Here is a 16656-nt window from a genome sequence, read left to right on the forward strand (position 1 = left end):
ATATTTTTAAAAAATTAAAATTAAATTTTTGTATATTGAATTTAAATTTTTTTTAGAAGGGTATTGAGCCTTACTGCATCGAATACTTATTAATAATTATTTAATTTTAATAAAATAAATTTGTTATTTTAATTATATTAATTATATTTTTTAATTATATGAAAGTAAAAGTAAATCCATTTGTAGGTGGAGGGAGTATAAAAATTTGCTAAAATTATAATTTTTGAGTGAAAAAACTAATTTTAAAAACGAAGTACCCAAACAATATTCAGCTGATAATTGAAATTCAGGAGAATCCCACTACTGAGCATACACAGCAACTGATCATTACAGAAACGGACCCAATTGGAAAGAAACCCTAGCTATGGTATTACCGGAGATAATAGCAATAGGTTTCGCGAGTGGAAATAAATAGAAGATGGCAGAACCGATTGTGGAGCAAAAGAGGGAGGAGGAGGAGGAGGAGGAGGAGGAGAGACGAGGAAAGAGAAGAAATCGGAGGTGATGAGCAGGAAAGAGAAGAGGAAGGAGAGGAAGAAGATGAAGAGGAAGCAATTTAGGAGAGAGATTGCGGAGAAGGAGAGAGAAGACGAGGAGAGGAAAATGAACGATCCGGAGGAGCAGAGGAGAGCCGAGGAGATGGAAGAAGAGGAGAGACAGAGAATGGAGAGCGAGAGGAAGGAATTTGAGGAGAGCGAGAGAGGAAGTGGCTGGAAGAGATGGAAAGGAAGAGTAAGGAGGAGGAAGAAGAAGAGGAAAGGAGGAAGGCCTTGGAAGAGGAAGAGTCTAAGAGATTGCAGGTAACCTTTTTTCCGCTTATACATATATTTTCCTAATATGCATATGTAATTTTCAATTCCCTCAGTTTCTTGTGAATTCCATCTATGGTTGGTTGCTGAGATTGTGTGAGAATTTGTAGTTCATGTGTTATTTTGACATTTGTTTGGTTGCTGAGATAGTAGATTTGGCAATTGATAAACCTGTACCTTCGTTATATTTATTTGTTTGTTTCTGATATTTTCGCTTTATTTGCTTGCTGTTTTCATGAGGAAATCTGAAGGAAGGGGAATATGAGTGGAATATTTGATTTTAATGCCAGAAGAATGACTTTGACTAGTTTTGAGTAATTGCACTTCGTCTCATTCTTCTTGTTTTCTTTTGATGGGGTGTGTTAGGTTGGGGAAGGGTTGTATTCTGTTGTTTGGTGGGAAATTGCAAGCGGAGTAAAGTGAAGAAACTTTTTTTTTTTTTTGTGCATTGTATTTCTTATTTCTGTTTGGTTGATGAGAAATCATGGGACGGCTAATGTTGAGAACAATTTCAACTATGTCCACTGAAGCCATGTTTAGACTTATGGTAAAATATAATGGTTATGTCTGTTGTACTCATGACTGTACCTTTAAAAAAAATAGCTAAATGACTTGAGAAGAAGCCTGCTGGATGCAGCAATATATTAGTCCATATCATGCAAAAATGTTGCCATAAGGGCAATATATGGTCTGTCTTGGCCAACGCGAGCTAGTATGTGTTGCGTTGTATTTTACTGTTAAAAACCAATGTGTAAGCTCATATCATACAACCTTGTTTTGAGTTCTGTTTGGTTGCTGAGAGAATATGGGAAAAGAAAGAACCTATGCCAGCCGAATTCATTCTAGTATACTAAACTAATTGCATACTTGCTATAATTGCTGATAAAAGTTGGGATAACTGTGTGAAAAGGGAATAGGGTAGAATTGTTGTCCTACAATCTTAACATTTATCTTGTTTTATACTTTTACACATTATTTTCCCTTATGAACTGAGTACTGGGATTTGAGATATTTTGGTTGAGCTATACTTAATTGTCAGGAAAGATCCAGAAAGCAGGAAAATAATTCTTTCTCTGGTATGATATTCTGATGTGATAAACTCACCCTCTGCTCTGTGCTTTCTCTCTGTAGATGCGTTCTCTAAGGCTTTAGAGTATTTGTTATCTCATATCTAGTTGCTGGGAAGTGTTGTTGTGAGGTTGTGACTTGATGCCTGGCAGTGGGGAAAGAAAAGTTAACATAAAGTTGTAGCTTTGTTTTCTTGCTAAAAAATGTGGCACAATATCAGAGATTGATGATATTGTGTGTTCATTTGGGATGCCTTATCCTCTTTCTTTTATTTATTTATTTTTGGATTTTGTTTTTGTTGATTCTTGTTTAGATTTCATCTTTTACACGAGAGAGGGAATAAAAAAAGGGACATTTTTGCTGTCAAGCTCATCCAACTGTATGATGTGAATGATTTTTTTTTTCTTCAATTTGCTAATTTTTGGGATAAAGGCTTAGTTGAGTTGAGTTGAGTTGAGTTGCTAATTTTTATAGGCTCTCTTAAATAAGCTAAATTGTTTTGTTATATCAGCTATAAGTATAAATTTCTGTGTTTGGTACCCATAAAAGGAGGAGGAGAATGGAGTGGAAGTATTTTGGTGTTGTGATTAATACTTCTCATTTTAATACTTTTTTTTTCTCCATTTGGCAGGTTGAAAAGGAGAATGAATGTGATGAGGATGATGATTGGGAATATGTAGAAGAGGGGCCTGCAGAAATTATCTGGCAAGGAAATGAGATAATTGTTCGGAAGAAAAGGGTTAGGGTTCCGAAGAAGAGTGCAGATCAACAGAATGGAAATGAGGTGAAGCAACATTTATCTTCTGCTTAGATTATAATATTTTCTACTTTTATCTTTGTTTCCCCTTTTGTTTTGGTTGTGGCAGAAATATTATATGCAAATGTTATGCCTTGCTTTGCAGGATTCTGATAGACCTATTTCAAATCCCCTTCCTCCACAATCTGAAGCCTTTGCCGAGTACCAAAATGCATCAATGACTTCAGCTGATCAGATTCTTGATAATGTTGCTCAACAAATACCTAATTTTGGAACTGAACAGGTATGCTTTTGTGTTAGTTAATTTATCACAGTAATCTTGATCCATGCTGTTGTTTCTTATTCTATGTGAATTGACTCGTGGCTACCTTCGGTGTTATGAAGGATAATTGTGTCTAATCTCTCAGCTTTATTTTGGCAGGATAAAGCTCATTGTCCTTTCCATTTAAAGACTGGAGCTTGTCGGTTTGGCCAGCGCTGCAGCAGAGTTCATTTTTATCCTGATAAAGCGTGTACATTACTAATGAAGAACATGTATAATGGTCCTGGCCTTTCTTGGGAACAAGATGAGGGGCTCGAGGTCTGTTAAATGCTGCCTTCATGTGTCTTGTATCCTAATGTCAGATCATTCAAACATCGGAGTGTGGCAGAATCATTGAAAGCATATATATATTTTTACTTGATGAGAGAAAGCATTTAATACATTTCTGCTTGCATCTTTACACCTCTAAGAAAGAAACTTAAGTTTTTAGTAAAAGGTTGACATTTGGAGTTCAATTATATTGTATCACTAGCATTCATTCTTTGCTTTCATGAACTAGTTTATCAATGAACTTGGAAATTTTAATAAAGGTGAGCTGAAAGATTAGACATCAAATTGTTGATACTTAGCGCACTTCATTGTAAGACTAGACTTTGTACCCTGTTGATTCTGCTTTCTAATGAGAAAAGGTTTGTTGTTGACATTCATTACAACATGTCTTTAATATGCTTCTGCTTATCCTTGAAAGGTTTTTAAGCAATTGAAATTTTACTTGTCCTGTCTTTTGATAATGTGTTTTAGAAATCTAATCCCTGTGCAAAACTGCAAGTGCCTGTTGTATTTGCTTCAGGACATTATGTTTTAGGAGTCCATGTCATTATAAATTTGCAAATGCTTCTTGTATTGGCTTAAGTTACGTTTTTCTCCTTTTTTTTAGATTTCCATTGGGAAAAAAAAATCTTGTTCTTAATATTTTAATTTTCATGTTCTTTGGAACTTTTTCATCATTGTTTATCTTTCTTTTAGTTAATGATGTTATATCATCCCTTCATATTAATGCTTGATTGTATAGTTTTTTCCCACCTTTTTTCTACTTTGAGATTATTTTTGTTGTGCTTGACATAAGTTAAGTCGGAGGTTCCTCACAAGAGTTACTTTGATGGAGGTACATGGTTTTGGCCTTAGTTGGTTGAAGAAAAGACTTTTGCTATTCTGTATCCTACTTACTGGAAATGGGAGTGGTTACCACTGAATGTCTCTATACTTGTTTATCTTAGTTTTGTTAATCCATATCAATGATGTAATTGATCTTAATATTAGTTCTGTACAATTATCTTGTGTTTCCTTTTCTACTAATCTGTGCTCCTGTTTCCTGTATCTTATATTAGATTCGGCATGTGGTAAGCGTGCCTTTATAATGTGTTGCAATCAATGAGATCTTATATATTTTCTTTTTCTTTTTGTTAGCATGTCATACAGTATTTTGTAGCAAATTTTCTGGCTTATATTTCAAATTTGAGATTTTTTTTTGGCTTAGGAATTATTTGATATTTGCATTAGGATGTTAATTTGACCATGAGTTTTGAGTCTTTTGACTCCTTAACCATTAGTAGTTTGTTGGGCATATCTGGGCAGCAGAGCTGTGTTCTTGATGATTGTTATTGCTTTTTCAAGGATACCAATTGAAGGCAGCAAAAACCATTTGTATGTGTATTTGGTTGAAAGCTTCACATACTTTATAATGTGTTTTAGAAAAATGGAAAGCTGAAAGAGCTTACTTATATTTTATGTTCTTCACTTAAATAATGAATGCAGGATAAGTCTTACTTTATGATATGTACTAAGGACTGCAAAAATGTAAAATCATTCTAAATTATTTAAATCAACTATAAAACTGGTATGATATAAAAATAATTAGGGCTTCATAAGTCTGATGTCTTGGTAACTTCAGTCATCTTGTGCTTTGCATTTGCTTATCCTAGCTTCTTGCGGAATGGTCTTGGAGTATATTTTGTATTTATCATTATTTTGTTGGGAATTGCTTATATGTTACGTTGTTGGAAGTCTGTAGTTGCAAGATTCATCATTTGTTTCTGTTGTAGAATATTTGCTTACCTATAACAGGAAAATTGCTTTTGATTTGTCATGTTTCTTTTTCAGTATACAGATGAAGAGGTTGAGCACTGTTACGAAGAATTTTATGAGGATGTGCACACAGAGTTCTTGAAGTATGGGGAAATAGTGAATTTCAAGGTTGCTAATTGCTGTCTATTTCTTTTTGCTAGTCTGTGATTTACATAACATATTTCTGATGCACTTCAGAATCTTCTTGTCTTTTTCCATTGAGAAACTTGTTTATTTGCTTGCTTCTTTTAAAATCCTGTTATTTCAAGGCATGTGGATCAACAAAATGAAGAATATGGGGCCAAATAATGAGAAAGATGGTATTTCACTTTCCAAAGAAACTATAGCTGATTCCTCTCTCTCTCTCTCTCTCTCTCTCTCTCTCTCTCTATGTGCTCCCTCTCATCTCAAAACTAAAACTGATCCAAGATAATACTTGGTGTTTTTTATTATTCTTTTTTAACTTGAGCTCATGATTGTTATGTATGTTTGTGCTCTCCTCCTCCTCTAATCTACTTTTGGAATAATGAATACGATGTTCATGGCAGGTTTGTAAGAATGGTTCATTCCACTTGCGAGGGAATGTTTATGTCCAGTATAAATCGCTGGATTCAGCTGTACTTGCTTATCACTCTATCAATGGTCGCTACTTTGCTGGAAAACAGGTAATAATTATCATTCAAATTTGAACAAGTACTTTACTGGTTTTAACTTGCAAATTTGTAATAAGCCCTATTTAGCTGATTTATTGTCATCTAAGGATTGTTTTCCTGTCATGTTGGACTTTACAAATTGTTATGAATGTATTTTTATGTTTTGAGGTTATTGCATCAGTTGCATCCCTCTTTTGAATTGGATATGTAGAAATTAAAATCTGTACTCATATCTTTTCTTAATAATTTTTGAAAAATCTTTGGTATGGAAAACATTTGTTATGACAAACAATTTGATTCAGTGGTGGCTGTCTTCTGGGTGGATTAACTATTAACACTATATAGATGGTTTTCAAATTTGACAAGCAATGCTGAAAGATGAGCTTAGGAAGAAGGGGTCTTGGTTAACCCTGGGGCCATTCCATCTTTAGCATCTCAACAATGCACTGATTTCATACTTGATATGATTTATTACGTAAATCACTTCCATATGCTTATGCATATACCAGTGTGAACAACATAAATAGATGACATGATGTTTTCGGTGGATGAGTGTTCTACATCAATGAGTCCATACATTGTTTTCAAAGGTATGAGTACAATGTAGTATGTGTTTAGTGCTGCTGTGTAGTTGCTTTAGCAATCTGTGCTTGCAGCCCCCAGCTTTTGCTGAACTACATTTGGAAAAGCATCAAATCAGTTTTGAAATGCATCACCAAACTTGATTGCCAACGAAGCTATATTCCTGTGTGCATTAGGGTGTTAGCTACTTTAGTTTCCATGTCACCGTTCAAAGTGGTCGATTGATTTCCTAGCTTTGTACAGTAATTTTTTTTCTTAGGTAATGCATTTTTGATCAGGTATGTATCACATGATTCTTTATAGGTAAAATGTGAATTTGTCAATGTGACAAGATGGAAGGTTGCTATATGTGGAGATTATATGAAGTCAAGGCTCAAGGTATATATGATGTGCTGCTTCTTTCTTTTCTCTCTTTAATTAGTCATATCCTCTTGATCCATTGATTTGGGGTTTCCTCTGTATTTCTCTTTATTTTAATCAAATAAGGTCCACCATTCCATTTTAGGTAGAATAGAACTTTCCCATGCAAAAAAAGTTGATAATTTCCTGATAATTTGATGCATGGTGTATAGTTTCATTTTTGTATTTGATATTTTTGTGTTTTTGGTACTTGTATTAATGATTTTTGTGTCGTCATCTTATCAGACATGTTCTCATGGAACGGCTTGCAATTTTATCCACTGTTTCCGTAATCCTGGTGGGGACTATGAATGGGCTGATCGGGATAAACCACCTCCTAGATATTGGGTGAAAAAGATGGCTGCTTTATTTGGTTACTCTGATAAATCTAAATACAGGTTGGACAAAGAAAAATTTGAGCATACAAGGACGTCTAGCAAGACAATACCAGCGGACACAGACAGGTATATACTTTAAGTTCTAGCGGAGGATCAACATACGATATTGGAATATTTTGTAGTGATCAATTTATGTTGTGTTCTTGAACAAGAATAATGATTCCAAAATTGTAAAATTGTGTGATGTAGAACCCAAAAAAAAAAAAAAAACAAAAAATAAAACAAGGACCAATCCTTGGAAAAGAGAACTAATTCTCAACGATTTTATTAATCTTAATAATAATCATAGTCTAAAGCTATTGAATGATATAAAATTAGCTCTATTTATAGAGTTTACAACCCTAATCAATTTAGGAATAGAAACTCTAATAAACTCTAATTAGGAATACTAAGTAAGATATTTTAGGAAATAATAGATCTAATAATAAGAAAATTTCTAAATAATAAAAATTCTTTAAATTTCGTAATTCTATAATAATTAAAATTTCTAAATAAAATTCTAAACTTCCTATTTTGCATTATTCTCCCCTGGTTGGAGAAAACTCGTCCTCTAGTCTTGAAGTGCTGAAGGATCACAAACCAAATGCGGAGAACCCTGTAGCAGCAAGATTGACTTGAAGAAGTTTGCGCTCTCTTTTTTATTCTTGGAAACATTTGGACAAATAAAATTAATTAGAATAACAGTTGAGACTTGGTTGAATTTTTGCTCTAAAATAAACTCTTCAACTGGTGAAGGCTCAACAACTATAACTTTGGATTCTTCAATTTCATTATCAGCTCTGTAGCTTGATCGTCTTCAATGTCAAGTTGCTCTTCTTCAATTTCATCTTCAACTTGCTCTTTTTGTTCTTCAATTTCAAGTTGCTTTTCTTGCTCTTCTCGTAGTTTTCTTGCATTTTCAAGAATTTGTACTTTGATATTTTCAATACTTTTTCTTGTATCCAATTGCTCTCTCAGTTGAAACATATATATGCGCTTCTTTCCATGCTTCAAACTCTTCAAGTTCTTTATCTTTAACTTGTTGATGAGTTTGTTGAACATGGTATTCATTTTTACATTCTTCAAGTGCTTTCTCCCCGATATTGTAAGATTTTTTGTATATCTTGATACTCATCAAATAAACCACAAGAAGCATAATTAGGACCATCATATAAATTTATCAAATAATATATTTCATCAAGCTGTTCATAGTATCCATCAATCTTAGTCTTTATTCCTTGAATCGTATCCCTAACTCATCTAGTTGTACTGATGAATCATTAAAGTTATTTTGTTATCCATTGTCAAACCACATTATGATTTCAATTTAAAGAAGTTAACCTCGAAGAAAACTGAAATTTCAGCAAATTTAGGAGTAATTGTCATCGAAAATGGACATTAAAAACAGAACCAGCACGTCCAAATTAGCCAAGGGCACCTTGAAAATTTTGCTGACTGGGTAGTAGTGATGTGGCAGTGGATGCTGATGGGGCAGTGATGTGTTGGCTGATGTGGGTCAGTGATGTGCCAAAGAGAATAATGTAGATCTTGTGCATGCAGGCTCAGCACAACTACATGAGTTCACCTTCTAGCTTAGGTGTGAATGCAAATCTGAAGGCTCGACTTGAAAGGAATTGGCGCTAGGTTTGCGGACGGTACTTCCGACAATAGGGATGGGCAGATCGGTGGTCGGAGAAGGGCTTGGGAGTCAGATGGTCGGAAAATCTGTTTCTGGCTTTTGGATTTTTTTTTTTTAAATAATAAACAGTAAACTAGTTAGTATATATTTTGAAGGCCAAATGAAAATTTTAACAAGGAAAATGAAAATTTTGAAAGAGGTTAGAACACAGATTGAAAGGTTTTTGAAAGTTTGCAGAAATATGGAAATTTGGATTGAATTTGGGCTCTGATACTAAAATTGATGTAGAACGAATAAAAACAAAGAACAAAACAAGGATCAATCCTTTGAAAAGAGAACTAATTCTCAACAATTAATTAACTCTAATTAGGAATACTAAATAAGATAAACTAGGAAATAATAGATCTAATAATAAGAAAATTCCTAAATAATAAAAACTCTTTAAATTTCCTAATTCTATAATAATTAAAATTCTTAAATAAAATTCTAAACTTCCTGTTCTGCATTATTGTGTTTCTAAGAATTTCAGTTAAATCTTCTACTTTCTTTAGGGATAAGATTACCATAGATTGATGTATATTTTTGAAGCTTGTGATTCATATATATGTTTTATGTTGTTTGAAGTACTTTGCAAGGGTGTTATTTGATTCTTAGGTTTTAGTTTTGTGGTTCTAAAATAACATGCTTTTAGAGTCGTATGATATCTTATTGCAAACTCATATTTGCTAAATGTCTGCATTCTAGATTATATTGGAAAGAGTCATTTTGTTTGTTTTTGCTTTCATCCTCACTTTTTTCCACTTCAGTATTCAAGGCACATGTAAAAGCATGCAACTCACAAATGCTTATGCATTTCTGTTCTATGACAGTTTTTTTTCTTTGCTCATACATTTCTAATTTTTATTCAGGCATCGTGCAAGATCTAGATCCAGGGACATAGATCACTTGCTCCCTTATTCTGGTAAAAGCAGTGACAGTGAAGATAGGGTTCAACAAGGCGCTCGCTGGCACAGGTGTGCAGATGATGATTGGAAACAAATTAGAAACCTTGATGAAAAATCATGCGAAAAGGATTATTATAATAGTGATCACAGAAATCATGATTCTGATTCTGATGGAAGTTGGTCGGATAGGGACATTAACTTGGACAGAAAACAAAATAAGAATGGTAGTCATGTGAGAAAAAGGTCAAAAGACCATGGTGAAGTGTCAGAATGCTCCACTGATCGTTTTAGTGGGAAGAGCAAGCAGAGGATTCATGAGGCTGATTCCAATGAGTGGTCTGGTAGGAGCAGAAAAAGAAAAACACACCAGGTGCACACCAAAAGTTCAGAAATCTGTGAAAAAGAGGCATTGCTGGATGATAATAGAGAGAGGAAGAATGAATCTCATGCAATGGATGGATACAGGTTGGATAGAGACAGAGATGGAGAAAAACACCATAGGGGGAGAAGCTCAAGACACCAGAGCAAGGTAAGGTCCACAGATTATCGTGGAGATGTAAATCTTGGTACTGGTTCCGTGGAAGATTTGTCATACAGAGACAAAAACAAAGGCAGACATGATCATCCTGCAAGGAAAAGTTCAAGACATAAGAGCAATTTCTCTGATTTCACGGATGATCATTGGGATGATAGGTACAGGACTTACGATTCTGATTCCAATGATGAGTGGTTAGACAAGGAAAGACATCATAGTCATAAAAGGAGGCGCTCGAAGAAAATTGAACAAGAGATTTCAGATGAAGAAGGGAGAACTGCGAAGCGGTTGAAAGAAAAGTCTTACTGTGAGGAGATTGAAATGGGTAAATCTCACCTAAAAAGAAATCCATTGGATTGTCCTTCGAGCAGAAGAAGCTATTCAGGCAGAGAAAGCAATGAAACAAATTCTCATGAAGAGAGTTTGAATTCCAGAAAAATTGTGGACCCATGTAATGGAAGATACATGTTTGATCATGATTCAAGATACAAATCCATTAAAGAAATTAATGAGCAGGATCGGTGGAAACCTGAAAGTCCTGATAGAGATGGAAACTCAACTACAAAATCTGTTAGTGTCAGGAGTTATGATTCTGGCAGTCCAGGTCGATATGATGGAAGTTCTAATTAAAATTGAAATTCGGATTACTTGAGGAACTAAGAAATCAAGAAAGAATATTGGGAATCTGAACCATCTTTTGAAACCCCATAATTTTGCTAATGATGTTGGTGTTGTAAATCATGTCGTTGGGACGAGATATGTTGCAAGCTTTATCATGAAACCACATCAAAGATTTGAGGGACAAGAACGCTTGAAAACTTGTGGAAAGATAAACAGATTTCTCCTTATGAGCATGAGGCCCATCTTAAAGAATGTCTGGGTCATAATGACACATGGTAACAAGGTGCGTTTTGTAATACCAGGATTTGTGTTTTTAATGGCACGAGAAAGAAATATATTACTGGGAATCTAGTGCTGGAAGTTATTTTATTTCCTTGCCCTCTTCTATTCTAAGTTAGAGCACAAAAAGAGTTGCTCTGTACTTGGACAATTTAGCCGTTTGCTTAAGTCTAAGGATAATTTGATTATCTCTAAATGTGGTATTTGAAAGGTTTAACCGCAAATTTTGAATTTACAAAATCAGAGTTCCATCAAGTAATCTCACATTCCAGCTTCTGGCAGAATATACATGTGATTGATAGAGCTATTAATTGGTTGCTCCAATCTGATTTTTTGGGACACTCATTTTCCCTGGATGCTTAACTGATCGGCGGCCTTATGCTTGTGCCTTCTAAAATCTGGGGTAAATAGTTCTAAGTATTGAAGCTATAATGGACACAGCCAATGAGTCGTCTTCATGGTTGGGTTCGAGCTCTATTTGAAGTTAAAAGGGCAAAAACTATCCCAAAGCCCTCTATAGCTTTACTTTTAAGAGGATAAATTTTGATAACTGTCCCTGAACTTATTTAGTTGTAATATTACAATTTCTCAACTTAAAAATGTAATATAAAATTCCATCAACTTTTAAATTTTGCATAGTAAAATTTCTCTAATTTCCAATTATCAGTTTTTCAGTTAAACGCTGACTTGGACAGTTCAAGCATGGAGTTTAGTCATTATTTATCTTTTCTCTCTCAAGTCATGTGTAAATTGAATATTTTTCTCTCTATAGGCAAAATAATCTTTCATGCGTAAAGAGAATAATTTTACACTTTGCATAAGAGAGGAGAGAGAAATATTGATTAAGTGTCATGCGAGAGCTATTCATATCAATTTTTAACTAAAAAATCAATAATTGAAAGTTAAAGGGATTTTACTGTGTAAAATTTAAAAGTTGAGAGGGTTTTATATTACATTTTAAAGTTAAAGGACTGTAGTGTTATAACTATATGAGTTCAGGGATAGTTATTGAAATTTATTCACTTTTAAGGTTTTTGTCTGTTACTTATCTTTTAATTATATTTGATTAAGTTCTTCTAATTTTGTTTTTGTTAGTATTAAAGTTTTTAAATAATAAAAAATTATCAAATCAACCAATGAAGTTAAATATGTTAATATTAATAACATAATTTTGTCGAAAAAAACATAGAAAATAAAATACAACTAAACTAAACTAAACTAAACTTTTATCCAAAAATTTGGGGTCGGCTATATGGATTCGCTTTCTCCACTCTAAACGATTTTGGGTTAAATCCTCAGAAATATATAATACTTCTAGGTCATGTTGTACTACTCTCTTCTAAGTCAGTTTAGGTCTACCCCTTTTTTTCTTTCTATCCTCTAACCTAATGTGCTCTACTTGTCTAACTGGAGCCTCCATATGTTTACGCTTTATATGACCAAACCACCTCAATCTTCCTTCTCTCAACTTATCCTCAATTGGCACCACTCTTACATTTTCTCTAATACTCTCATTACGGACTTTATCTAGTCTAGTATGGCTATTCATCCACCTTAACATTCTTATCTCTGCAACTCTTATCTTAGACGCATATAACTCCTTCAATGCCCAACACTCACTATCATATAATATAGCCGGTCGTATGACTATACAGTAAAATTTTCCTTTCAATTTATTAAGAATTTTGCGTTCACATAAAACTCCCGTGGCACGTTTCTACTTCAACTATCCGGCTTTAATCCTATGACTAACATCCTCCTCACATCCCCCATTTACTTGAAGGATTGAGCCGAGATATTTAAAGTGATTACTTTGGGACAGTACCACTCCATCCAAACTAACTCCTTCTCTATCACTAGTTTGGCCTTCACTGAATTTGCAATGCATGTATTCTGTCTTCGTTCTACTTAATTTAAAGCTCTTTGACTTTAGAGTACTTCTTCAAAGCTCTAACTTTCTTTTGACTCCTTCTCGTGTCTCATCTATCATAACAATATCATCCGCAAACATCATGCACTAAGGAATACTCTCTTGTATATGTTTCGTTAATTCATCTAAAATTAATGTAAAAAGATAAGGGCTTATAGCTGATCTTTGGTATAATCCAATTGAGGTCGGAAAATCTCTTGTGTCCCTTCCCACTGTGTGCACAATAGTACTTGCTTCTTCATACATATCTTTCAGCACTTATATGTATCTAATAGATACCCTCTTTTGTTCTAACACACTTCATAAGACATCTCTTGGAACACTACCATAAGCTTTCTCTAAATCAATAAAAACCATGTGTAGATCTTTCTTCACATCTCTATATTTCTCCATCAAGTTTCTAATGAGAAAGATCGCTTCCATAGTTGAACGACCGGGCATGAAGCCAAATTGATTGAGAGAGTTAGAAGTATCATGACGTAGTCGATGCTCCACAACTCTCTCCCACAACTTCATAGTATGGCTCATGAGTTTAATTCCTCTATAGTTTGAGCAACTCTGTATGTCTCTCTTATTTTTAAAAATAAGTACTAAAATACTCCTCCCCCATTTTCTTTGAGTTTAGAATCTTATTAAATAATTTAGTTAACCATGCCACTCGCATATCTCCCAAACACTTTCACACTTCAATTGGTATTCCATCGGGTCTACAGGCTTTACCCACTTTCATTTTCTTAAGTGCTTCCTTTACTTCTAAAGATTTAATCCTTCTAGTATAATTCACATTCTTTTCTGTTGTTCTATAATCTATATTCATGCTATTACCATTTTGATTATTATTAAAGAAATCATTAAAATAATTTCTCCATCTTTCTTTAATGTCCTCATCTTTCACAAACATTTTTCCTTCTTTATCCTTAATGCACCTAACTTGATTGAAATCTTGACATTTTCTTTCTCTCCTCCTTGCTAATCTATAAATATCTTTCTCCCCTTCTTTAGTTTCAAGTTTCTCATACAACTTTTCAAAGGCCTGTGCTCTTGCTTGACTAACTGCCTTTTTTGCCTCTTTCTTTGCTATCTTGTATTGTTTATATGCCTCATTATTATCACATTTAGGTAATTTCTTATACCATTCCCTTTTTCTCTTCATTGCCTTTTGTACTTCCTCATTCCACCACTATCTCTCTTTTGAAGGTGGTCCATGTCCTTTAGACTCTTCAAGTACTTTTCTAGCTACTTCTCTAATCTTTGATGCCATCTGTATCCACATATCATTGGCCTCCATATCCAGCTTCCATGCTTTGGACTCGAGAAGCTCATTTTCGAACTTCACTTGTTTTACTCTTTTAAACTCCCACCGCTTTGTTCGAGTTACACTATTTCTTCTGACCTTACTTGAATTGTTCCTAAACTTGACATCCAAGACCACTAACCGATGTTAACTTGTTAAAGCCTCTCCTGGAATGACCTTGCAATCATTGAATAGAGCTCTATTTGTCTTCTTGGTTAAGAGGAAGTCGATTTGGCTTCTATGTTGCCCACTTTTGAAAGTCACTAAATGCGACTCTTTTTTTATAAAGTAGGTATTTGCTAGTATTAGGTCGCATACCATAGCAAAATCCAGGATGCTTTTTCCCTTCTCATTTCGACTGCCAAAACCAAAACCTCTATGAACATTCTCATAACCTTGCCTATCACTTCCTACATGTCCATTCAAATCTCCACCAATAAAAATATTCTCTTCATTTGTTATGCTTTGCATTAAATCATCCATATCTTTCCAAAACCTTTGTTTACTCTCACTATCTAGTCTTATTTATGGGGTATAATCACTAACTACATTTATTGTTTCTCCTTCTAGTACTAGCTTTACTAGTATAATTCTATCTCCTACTCTTTTCACAGCTATTACAGCGTCTTTCAATGTCCTGTCTATGATTATGCCCACTCCGTTCTTATTTCTCTCCTTTCCGATAAACCACAGTTTGTACCCTTAATTACCCACTTCCTTGCTTTTCTCTCCTACCCATTTAGTCTTCTGAATGCAAGCAATATTCACCCTTCTCCTTTCCAATATATCCACAAGCTCCATTAATTTTCCTGTAATTGATCCAACATTCCAAGTACCAACTATGATCCTCCTCCTATCCTGTTCCTTCCTAATTAGTCTCCTTCTATGATATATTCTATTATTTTCTATGTCTATCTTGCGTTCTGTTCCATTATCTATTCTACTATTTGTCCTATGGACTAACTTCTTTACCCACATCCGTCCATGATGTGGGAACCCTTGCTCACTTAACACCACACCCAGGCGCTGGCATGGCTCGTCGCTTTCGATGAACGCCCTACACCCTTGCATATTTCTCACTACACCCAGGCTCCGATGTAGCGTGTCGTAAGTAGATGACACCCCAACGTTTATATCATTTGAATCCATATCATAAGGTGTGACGAAATTTTTGCGCTGGTTGTCACTTACCGCAACGCTCCTCCTTTATCCGGGCTTGGGACCGGCTAAGCGCAAACTATTTAGGCGGAGTTAACATAGAAAATAAAATATTCAAAAAAAAACCCATAAGCAAAAAAATTACATATATTCTTGGCAAAAGGTCTTTTTAAACCCTTGATAATTACGCATAAAGTCAAATAAGTTATTATCAATGTAGTTGATTTATTAAAGATTTTGACAATTACTTTTAGAGTGAAATAAGCTCATGTTGATCCATCTAAACTCTGACAATTACTATTATAGTTAAATCAACCCTTATCAATTTAGTTGATCTATTTAAGCCTTTGACAATTATTTTTCAGTTAAAATGTTGAAAATTTGGGTTAAAGAGACCTATTCTCTATTATGTGACTTACACATGATAGAAGAACATTTAGTTGACATCCATTTTTAATATATAGCCTAAGAGCTAAATTCTCTAGTGTTTTCTCACTCTCTCTCTCTCTGTGACTTAATTTCATCAATAGAAGATAAATGATTGAAAATTATGCACTATTATTACCATTCAGCATGCGTAATGATGAATTCAATACTTTTTTGCATGTTCCTTACTAAATGTAGAAAATGAGCTTCAAGTACTGTATGACCTAGTGGCACTATAGAGAATACATAGCGTCGAGTGTGGGCTTGCAAAAGCAAATTTTTGATTCAAAAGGGCTTAAATGGATCAATTAAATTGACAATAACTTATTTAACTCTAAGAATAATTATTAGAGATTTAAAATGATAAACTAAATTGACAATAATTTATTTGACTATGAGAGTAATTTTCAGGAACTTAAAAGGATAATCTAAAGTGACAAAAACTTATTTGTTGTCAAGAATTTAAAAGGTATTTTTACCTATATTTTTTTTCCCTCTAAATTCTATTTTCAATTGTGAAAAGATAGAAGAAGCTAATTGTGAGAGATAGAAAGAAAATTTGATCCAACTTATAGTGCGGTGATTTGCGATGTTTCAAATTGGTTGAGTAAGCCCTTTCCAATGCTAATATGATATCTTAAATTTATCTGAAAATTTTTAATGAATGTTTGAGAGAAATTCTATATTAGATGCAAATTTTCTTTCAATTAGAGACTTATTCGTTAAGAAATGTGAAAAAGCATTGCCTTGATGCTAATTATCAAGTGGGCACTATATGATGTTTTATATCTCTCTAATA

General features: G+C 34.0%; 1 protein-coding gene across 1 annotated transcript; it reads left to right on the top strand.

Annotated features, from left to right (window-relative positions):
- Positions 1 to 403: 403 nt before the first annotated feature.
- LOC110649168 (zinc finger CCCH domain-containing protein 5-like) lies at positions 404 to 11139 on the top strand. The gene is given in 11 exon segments (XM_021803614.2): positions 404 to 469; positions 472 to 690; positions 693 to 800; positions 2509 to 2661; positions 2780 to 2917; positions 3056 to 3214; positions 5057 to 5149; positions 5569 to 5685; positions 6559 to 6633; positions 6901 to 7118; positions 9579 to 11139. Coding segments are annotated over 11 exon segments (2532 nt in total). The 5' UTR covers positions 404 to 418; the 3' UTR covers positions 10780 to 11139.
- The last annotated feature ends 5517 nt before the right edge of the window (positions 11140 to 16656 follow it).

Source organism: Hevea brasiliensis, chromosome 14, assembly GCF_030052815.1.
Source record: "Hevea brasiliensis isolate MT/VB/25A 57/8 chromosome 14, ASM3005281v1, whole genome shotgun sequence".
Lineage (NCBI taxonomy): Eukaryota > Viridiplantae > Streptophyta > Magnoliopsida > Malpighiales > Euphorbiaceae > Hevea > Hevea brasiliensis.